The sequence below is a fragment of the Silene latifolia genome, chromosome Y (genome assembly GCF_048544455.1).
Source record: "Silene latifolia isolate original U9 population chromosome Y, ASM4854445v1, whole genome shotgun sequence".
Taxonomy (NCBI): Eukaryota; Viridiplantae; Streptophyta; class Magnoliopsida; order Caryophyllales; family Caryophyllaceae; genus Silene; species Silene latifolia.
Genome location: NC_133538.1, coordinates 342,932,544 through 342,942,644, shown reverse-complemented (window position 1 = coordinate 342,942,644; position 10,101 = coordinate 342,932,544). Strand labels below are relative to the sequence as shown.

At 37.3% G+C, this 10,101-nt stretch overlaps 1 protein-coding gene across 1 annotated transcript; it reads right to left on the bottom strand.

Annotated features, from left to right (window-relative positions):
* Positions 1-470: 470 nt before the first annotated feature.
* On the bottom strand, positions 471-9,256 carry LOC141626414 (uncharacterized). The gene is made up of 3 exons (XM_074440243.1): positions 8,590-9,256; positions 8,156-8,495; positions 471-1,060 (listed from the first exon to the last, which is right to left on the bottom strand). The coding sequence occupies exons 1-3, from the start codon at positions 9,148-9,150 to the stop codon at positions 951-953; spliced, it is 1,011 nt and encodes a 336-aa protein (XP_074296344.1). The 5' UTR covers positions 9,151-9,256; the 3' UTR covers positions 471-950.
* Between the last annotated feature and the right edge of the window lie 845 nt (positions 9,257-10,101).

Here is a 10,101-nt window from a genome sequence, read left to right as displayed (position 1 = left end):
ACTTGGCCACTACGTGACAAAAGGTAAAAGTCTATAAATACTCCACTTCTCTCATTGAGAAAAGGATCCCAAAAACTAACCGAAAATCTGGTATAAACTCCCTTATCTCTCTACAATATACTTTGCCAAGTTAACACACAACTTATCTCTTTAAGTTTACTGACTTGAGCGTCGGAATGAGTACGCTCGGTACCAAGCCGAGCCCTCAGTTTGTTCATCTTTACAGGAGAGAGCGAAAGGAAGAGACAAGCAAATACGTCATTCTACAAGCTTATGTATCAAGTTCACAACACAATGAATTAGATGTTTTAGGATTCTCTCCATTAGCTGAAAAATAATGGATGGTTCATTACCTCTAATAAGTCATTTTAATATATTATTTCTTCTACACATTATCATTCATTACTTAATATTGTGACCCTTAGATCGTTTCGAAATAATATCTAAACTATTAAGAGGTAATGGAAAGGGAAAATAATGGAGAAGAACCAAATTAAAATTAGATATTGTACAATATTCTTGATGACTGGTTATACATGAGAACAAATTTTCCCTCCAATTACATCCCTTATAATAAATAAAATAAAGATATAAATTCTAATTAACCCAAAAATAAAAAAAGAGACAACGCTTCAAAATTTATTATCCGGACCAACACCATGGATAAAACAAACGCCCAACCCATGGAGCCAAATTGAATACCCTTATTATCACCAGCCAAGAATGAAACAAACTTGTGTTCCGGTGAGTAAACCCAAAAAGACGAGAATTTGTAATTTTTACTTCTGCTATGAGGACTATCCTATAGTTTGTTCTACTCTGTACCTGCTAAGTAAACCAAACCTGACTGTAGAAAACGCGACCGAAACCAAGAAAACAAATATATTTCCTAAATCATCAAAAAACAAAAGATAAACACATCAAAGTATGAGATCATCCTGCTAAATGATTCAATAAACCCATTCCAAAGGCAATTGAATGTCGTCATTGTTTGTTTTTGCTGGAGCGGAGCTTCGTTTTTGTGTTCCTTTATTGTTTTTCGTCTTCATCACATTACCATCTACAAATTATGCATTGAAGAGGTTTGGATCAGATACAAATTCTCAAACAAGATCGTCTTATATTTTTACTTGGGTTTATCAAAGAATAAAGTGTTAAATATACTAGGCTTTCTTAACCACGTAAGATAATATCACAAGATATGAAAATCGAATGTACACAACTTTATTCCAAATAGCCGTAAAGAGCAGAGAATGTATCGAATCAAAACAGGGGAAATGAACCCTTTATCAATATATGCTAATGTTAACAAATCAACAAGGGAAGGAATCCTTAATATTTGATAATGAGCCAAATACGTTCATCCCCTCAAATCCGATTCCTTAACCAAAGAAGAGGACCTTATTACATTAACCGTTTATTGTTATTTAAGACAGACATATAGGCTTTATAACAATCATACCAATTGATTTATTTATTCTAAATTTGAATTGTATTTACTGTGGAATAAATAGACGGCCCAATACTTAGGGGTCATTTGGTTGCATATAGGAATTTGTATTGCTTAGGAAGTCATAAAACACGTGAATTTGGAATTCATGTAAATTGCGAAAAAATGTTTGGTTGCCATGGAGGGAGTGCAATTCATGTAGGCATTCTAACTTATCTAGGGGGCCTAGGTAAGCAACTTCCTCCATTGTGGAGGAATTGGAATTCATGGGAACTTCCAATTCATGTGAATTGGAGTAACCAAACAACATACCCATTTTGTAATTCACATGAATTTAAGTTCTTGCATTGTTTAATGGGACCCCTTAGATTCCATCAATTACGTTTTGCTAGGACAATAGTAATTCAAAAAAGTTTTTTTTTTTTTTTGTCAAACACAACTTTTAAAAAACTTTTTTTTCCAAACACCACCTTTAAAAAAAAAAGTTTGTCAAACACAACCTTTAATAATTTTTTTTTTGTCAAACACGACATTTTGACCAAAGTTTGAGCACTTGTAATGGTGTGACTTTTAATCGATGTTTGAGATAGCAAACGAGGTCGGGTTAAGGTGTTCTTGAACTCGTTGGAAGGTGGGAGCACATGCTTTCCAGCGGTTGTCAACACGGTGGTCAAAGGTAGCCTTATGTGGGGTAGATTGGTGAGTGAAGTAAGGCTGGTCACATGGGGTTGATGTAAGTCAAAGTAGGATTTTTCCGTGGGTTAATTCACTCCCCTTGAACCACCTTTTGCAACCAACGACCACCACAAACAACACAACTATGACATACACTGCACTCCCCTCAACCTACATATCAAATTTCAGACCAAACAAAATATCATAACCGCATTAAAAGACCCTCGAAAACCCCTCTAACAACCTGTTGTAAACCCAAACTTCTAAACTTCTAATCTTTTCTGTGACCAACCTTACTTTACGCACCAATCGACCCCACATAAGCCCACTCTGGCCACCGCGTTGATAACTCCTGGTTTGCTATCTCAAATATTGTAATACCCGGAAAAAATATATTATTTTATTAAATTATTAAGATGAAATATTTTTATATTGTCCGTTAATACGAAAATATAGTTAATATCGAAAGGACGGATGCATAAGATAACAAGACGGAACTATAATTTGGTACTAAAATCAACGTGGCCTATAACATGTAGTTGGAAACCTTTGAATGCGCCATGTAAAGGTTACGTGGAAGTCAATGAGGAAATATTATCCAATTAGATTTCTTCTAAGTTAAGTTTCCATTACTATAAATAGAAAGCTGCGCAACACTATTTTTGATAACATTTTACAGGTTTACATATCATCTTACTCGAATACAGATACCAATAAGAAAGCGATAAATGGGTTATAAAATTTCATTTATATTACTAATTCTCTCTAAAAATAAGGTATGATTTCGGGTTCCTTCGTCAATATAAGTAATTGTTTACATTTGAAATAAGATAGTAGAACTAACATGTTATATTAGTTTTATTGTTAATTTCATCTTATAATTGTTATACAGCCCACATGTTATATTATTTACCGTCTTATAAAGTTATAAGGGTACTGTCGTTATAATGTATCATTGGCCAATTGTCGCATTCGGGATACGATTATTGAATTGAGACGACATTATTTTGTCCTATGTACATGGAAGGAGGGGGAGGGGGAAGTATGACCTCATATGAACGATGAAATGAGGGGGAAGTATGACACCACATGAATGATAATTATGTTATTCGGCAATGGCCGAGATGGGTCTCAGACCCGGATTTCTTATCCTATGTACATGGAGGTGGGCTTGGCCGGAGGAGTTTTGACTCCGTAATGTCTCTCCTTTTAATATTGGTAGACCGGTATAAAATTAAAATGAAATGTTGCATATCAAAATGACAGGTTATGCATGTCTATTTTATGATTCAATTGCACCCCTGGTGACCTATCACACAGCCTTCTGAAACATTATTAAAATATTAAAATGAAGGAAGGTAGGGCCGGTGGAGGTGACCAGAGTCATACTCAACCTCAACCTGTGGTTGGCTAATTCCGTTACTTTCATTCTTTTTCAGGTACAAGTGTCGGGGAATGACAAGTGTGAGGAATTTCAGATAGGATCGATGACCTAATAGGATGAATATGTAATCGAGTTATTAGTTTATAGCTTTAACAGTGCATTTTTTTTTTTTATTCCTTTAGTAGCCTTGTATTTTCCGGTTGGAAAATACGGCGGTGACGCCTTGTATTTCCGCTCTGCTTATTATTAATAAAAAGAGTTATTTTGAGCTGCGTGTCTGCTTTCCGGGGCGTTACAAATATAGACTGAAAGTCATTCCAATGCAAGCGGTCAAGAAAATGTCAGAATCTAGCCAAAAGTCGTGTTTAACAAAAAATAATTTATTAAAGGGTGTGTTTGACTAAAAAAAAAATTTAAAGGTGGTATTTGGAAAAAAAAGTTTTTTAAAGGTTGTGTTTGACAAAAAAACCCTTCGAAAAAAGAAAAGATTCCTGGAACAATCTAACAGGTGTACATGACAAGAAATAGTGACCACCCACCTCTCTTTTTCTTTGCACTAAAACTTTGGAGAGACGCTCTCTTAATTCTTAATAATTTATTGAGAGACCACTTTTATCGTACCCCTTTACATACTTTTCGTACCCCTTTTATTATTGGTCGATCTCTCAATAAGTTTAGTGAGAGACCGTCTCTCAAGAAACCAACTCCTTTCATATTCGCATACTCTCACCCCTAATTTAATTCCTTTTATTAGGCTCTGTTCTTTTGAACTGAAACGGATCTGATCTGAACTGAACTTATAGGATCTGAAATTTTCTGAGATCTGAAATTTTTCTGATCTGAATTGAATTTATAGGATCTGAAATTTTCTGAGATCTGAAATTTTTACTACTATTTATGGATGCGATTTTTATCATGAGACAGTTGATGGAATACCATCGGGACAAGAAGAAGGATTTGCATATGGTTTTTATTGACTTGGAAAAGGCATATGATAGGGTACCAAGAGAAGTACTTTGGTGGGCTTTGGCGAGAAAGGGTGTGTCGCGAAAATATATTGACCTCATAAAGGACATATATGAGGGGGCTAGTGCAAGTGTTCGCACTAATGTTGGGAGAACGGAAGAATTTCCTATTACCATCGGGGTGCATCAAGGTTCCGCACTTAGTCCTTTTCTCTTTGCTATAGTTATGGATGAGTTGACAAGGGATATTCAGGACGACATCCCTTGGTGTATGATGTTTGCTGATGATATTGTGTTGATTGATGAGACAAAAGAGGGGGTGGAGAGAAAGTTGGAATTGTGGAGGCAGACTTTAGAGACTCGTGGGTTCAGGCTAAGCGGGAGTAAGACCGAGTATTTGAGGTGTCGATTCACTAAGGTGGCGAAGGTGGCGGGGTTGAGATCGACGGAGGCGGGGAGTATTATTTTCGATGGGAATGTTGTTGAGGTTCGGATTTTTTTTCGGATATCTAGGATCTATTATTCAAAAAGATGGGGAGTTAGACGGAGATGTAGCTCACAGAATTAAAGCGGGATGGTTGAAATGGAAGAGTGCTTCTGGGTTTCTATGCGATAAAGATATGCCCCAAAGATTAAAGGGAAAATTTTATCGCACGACAATTAGGTGCCCCTACTTTACGGCTCCGAGTGTTGGGCGTGAAACATTGTCACATTCAAAAGATGAGTGTGGCGGAGATGCGCATGTTGAGGTGGATGTGCGGACATACGAGGAAAGATCGGTTAAGGAATGAGGTGATTAGGGAAAAGGTAAAAGTGGCGTCAATAGAGGACAAGATGATGGAAAACCGACTAAGATGGTTTGACCATGTGAGAAGGAGACTTATGGACGCACCTTTTGGTTAGGGAGGTGGAGACTTGGAGAACGAGAAAAGGTCCCTAGAGGCGAGAGGAAGACCGAGACAGACATGGTTGAGAGTGATAGAGCACGATATAAGAGTTACGGGGCTTGAGGAGAGTATGGTAACGGAGAGGGCACAAATGGAGGAAATGATACATGTGGATTTTTAGTATTTGATGTTTTTGACTGATTTAGTGTTTTTTTATTTATTTAATTTAAAGAAATTAATTTATTTATTTTCTCTCCTTTACTTCACACTTTTTCAACAACCACTTTCTTATAAATTTTACCTGGTTCATTCCGGATCCTTAACTCTATTTCGGCTTTTAAAAATCGTTTTAATCTTTTCTCTCGATTTAAATTTTAAGTTTTTATAAAAGAAAGACGGAATTCGATTTTAAAACCCCTAAGTTCACCTTGACTTTCCATTACATTTTCGTTCTCCCTTTTTGTTTATCTTCCCTTTTTTTATTCGCATTTTGAGGCGTGCGTTCACCCATGGACGGTTCGAAAGGATGATTCATGTCAGCCGACCCCAAATCATTTTGGGATTAAGGCTCTGATGTTGTTGTTGTTGTATTTATAGGATCTGAAATTTTCAGAGATCAGAAATTTCTACTACCACCGCCGCCACTATCACCACCACCACCACCACCACCACCACCACTACCACCACTACTACTACTACTATGATTGGGCGGCCAAGAGAGAACGTTATAAGAAAACTATTACTATTTACAAGAAATTATTGAGCGGCCAAGAGAGAACGTTATAAGAAAATACAGTATAAAACACAACGTAAGATAATACACTTTTCCGCTTTATATACATTGGTTTGTTCATACATCATACTACGATTACATTACGATAAAAAATAATGAGAGAACTGATAATTTTGTTTTAAAAATAATAATGTATATATGTATCGAATAATTAATGTCAAATGATTTTGCATCCGTTTTAAAAATAATACTCCGTATATAACTTTTTTGAACTGAATTTATAGAATTTGAACTTATAGACTGAACTGAACTTGCTACACCATTAGAGTTTGCCATGTAAGCTTGCTTAGTTTAAGCAACTAGCTTCATTAAACTAGTAGCTTAAATGACCCCATAACAAAAAAAACAACCAATAGCAATTTAGTTGGAGATAATTCCATTATTCAAGCTAGTATAAATGTTAGTGAAAACTATAACTTACCACCTAGTATTTACCGTATTTTACAAACAATCACCTACATTATACGGTATATATTCGAACTCCCACCGTATTTCATTCCGATCATCATTTAGCATAATTCCCGACTTATTAAGTGAATAAACTATGGAGTAACCATAATGCCCTTACTTTTTATCTACTCCAAACACTCATTACCATCTAATTAAAAAGACAAACAAAATCAACACCAAAATCAAACCCCAAAAATACAATAACAATCAATCACATTATTTTTGAAAAATCAAAATCCAACAATCAAAGTTATGAGGGTCTTCATCCATCAAGAGAACCGAGAATCATTCATCATAAATCTTACACAATCTCAAAGATTTGAGTAATTACTACTATCTTTCCACCATACATCATCCTTCCCACCATGTCCTCGCCACCGCCACCGCAAACAAAGCTTCACTCATAAGTTTTTCACCATTGCCACCTGACTACCACCCTCCGCACTAGTTGATCTCCAACTACTTGTTACCATACCCCCGAACCCCCGAAATCCCTAGATCTAGGGTTTTTGTTGGTGGTGTAGACGGTTTCATAGGTTGGCGTTGTGGTTTTCGGGAGGTTTATTAGAGATTTTGCGGGCCGGGTGACAACTGACGAGTGAGGTTTTCGGTGAGTCGGTGGGGGTGGTAACTTGGTGAGTAGATGATAGGACTGGGGACATGGTGGGGAATAAGCATATAATCTGACAATTTCATGATATGATAATTTTTTTTGATGATTGGCAATTTGATGATGATGACTATGAATTATTGGGGTGTTGTGATAAATGATGTTTTCTCTTTTTTTTTAAGAACCCAATGTGTTTTGAATGAATTAAAATAAGGGTATTTTGGTCTTTTTTTAGTATGTTAACTTAACGAGTCGGAACTTGAATAAACTGGTGATCGAGAATGAAATAGAGTGGGAGTTCGGATATACTGTGTAACGTAGGTGGTTGTTTGTAATAAACGAAATAAAAGATGGCAGTTTGTAAAATACAGTAAATACTAGGTGGTAAATTGCAATTTTCACTAAATGTTAAGCTAAACCATTGTAATTGTTTTGTAGCTCAAAATAATTGTAGCTTAAGGTATGATATGACAAAGGTAAGCTAGTTGCAATTAACTTACCATTGGACTTGTTCTTATAGATCTAATCTGAACTTAACTTATATGATCTGAACAGAACTTATAAGATCTGAACTAAATTGAACTTATGAAATCTAAACTCAAGTAGACTTATAAGATCTGAACTGAACTTTTAAAATCTAAACTAAATAACTTATAGAATTTGGAGTAAACTTAAATTGAGTGATTTAAGTCCAAAAGAAGGGGCCTTACTCTTTAATAAAATAAAATGAAACCAAATTAAATTAATTTATTGTCAGGAACACAGTTTTGCGCAACAACTCCATTAAACATTCCACCGTCAAAACAAATAAAACCAGTAACTGCAACACAGATCGAGATCTAGGAAAACTATAAACCGTGAAATAACGTAAAGTAGCCCCAAACCCGTCTTAGAGTATGAGACCATTTTATATAAAATAAGAGTAAGAATAGTGATTATACCTGACTTCTTTTTAGGCTCGGTAGTGGTGGTTCGGCGAGGTAAGAATACACCAGTACCAACCGACGCGCTTTGTAGGCCCACAAATATACCCATATAAGGCTGGACTTGCTGTTGCGGTTGCGGCTGTTGTGGTTGGACCTGGGGTTGAGTTTGGGCTTGTGCCTGGCCCGGTAGAGGTGGCCATGCAGATGGAGGTAAGCCCAAAAGACGGTTGTTATTACCGTTGGTGGCGGGTTTGGTGTTTTTTGTTTTGGTGTTACTGTTACTGTTCTTGGTGACTCTGTTCTGTAGTTGCTGTGGCGGCGGCGGATATTGGATTGGCCCCCACATCATCATATTCTAAACAAACCACAATATAAAGAAATTAATAACGATAACATAATTAAAGAGAAACAAATGATTGAGTCAGGGTTAAAGAAAGAAAGAAACATACGGGAGGGAAGCGGCGGAATTGAGGGTAGTAATAAAACGGAGGCGGAAAAAGAGGGGGTAGAGATTGATTCGGGTTCGATAAAGCAGGAGGAGGAGAAGGAAGAGTTTTGGCAGTGTTAATACAGTCAAAGAAACCAGTACCGGAGCTTCTTTCAGTCCTCGACTTCATCTTGGCCACTTCACCAGCCGCTTTATTCAGCAGATCTAACGTTGCGTTTTTGTTGTTGTTGTCGTCGTCATCATTGTCGTTTTTTATATCATTATTTTCTTCCTTTTCCGGGTGTTTTTTTTGCGGTGAACCGGAACCAGAACCGGAATCCGGTTGGTTTAACACCCAACCGCAGAGGGTTGACTGAGGCGACCCGGAAAGAGAGGGTGGTGGTTTGGAGTAGAGGAGGAGGTCGTCGTCATCGCTGGTGAGTGAAGCGAGATCGGAGTTTGACCCGGAGGTGAGTACGAAGCCGGAAGCGGAAGCGTCGGATTTGAAGTCCATGAGGATGTCGTCGTCGGTAAGGAACTGGGACGGAAGCCAGAACTCGCCGTCTAGTAACTCGTCAGCCATGAGGGAGTTAGTTGGTGAGTTGACTCGGTACGAGTTAGTTGGAGAAGATGTTAGGTATTTCGGCCGGTTAAGAGGGAGGGAGGGAAGAATTTGAAGTAAATGAGGGTTTGGTTAAGAAGGAAGGGGGTATGTATGTATATATATGGAGAGAGAAAGAGAGTGGGAAAGTGGTGGGGTGTTCGTAGTGTACACCGTATATGTAGACGAATAGTAAGGGAGTGAGATCCACGCGCATAGGAAGTGAGATCTACGCGTTGGATTGAAGGAAAAGAACGAAACCCTAGATGGGAAGAGAGGGAGGGAGGGAAAAAAGTAAATGGGAAGGAGACCAGTACGTCGTTGCCAAATGTTAGTGACTTAGGTTTCATTTGACATGATACTTCAGGTAACTTATTTGATTAGAGTAGCTTATTTGACCAAAATTTTAGCTATCTGATTTTTTTGCAAGTATTTGGCAAATAGCTTATTTGGTCAAATAAGGTATCTGAAATGAAATACTACCTCAGATAACATTTGAGAAATCAGGTATCTGAAATGACTTATTTTTCATTTTGTATCCCTTTATCTATAATATTAAATAATTTTCCTATCATTTTACGTCATTTTTACCAAAATCAGCTACCTTTTCAGCTAGTTTGCCAAACACATTTTTATATAATCAGTTACCTTATCAGCTCCTAATTTTCAACTACCTTATCACTTACCTTTTAAGATTTCAGTTAGCTTTCAGTTTTCAGCTACCTTTTCAGGGTTCGGCTACCTTTTCAGGTAGTTTTGCGAAACAGAGCCTTAGTGAGTGGAGTGGAGTGGAGGATAGACCAGGAAAAACTGACCTGAGCCGAATGATCCGACCAGATAAGGTTGACCCGAGACCCAAAAATGACCCGAAAGTGACCCGATAGACCCGAAGTGACCCGCCCGAAATTGACCCGACCTAAAGTGACCCGAAAT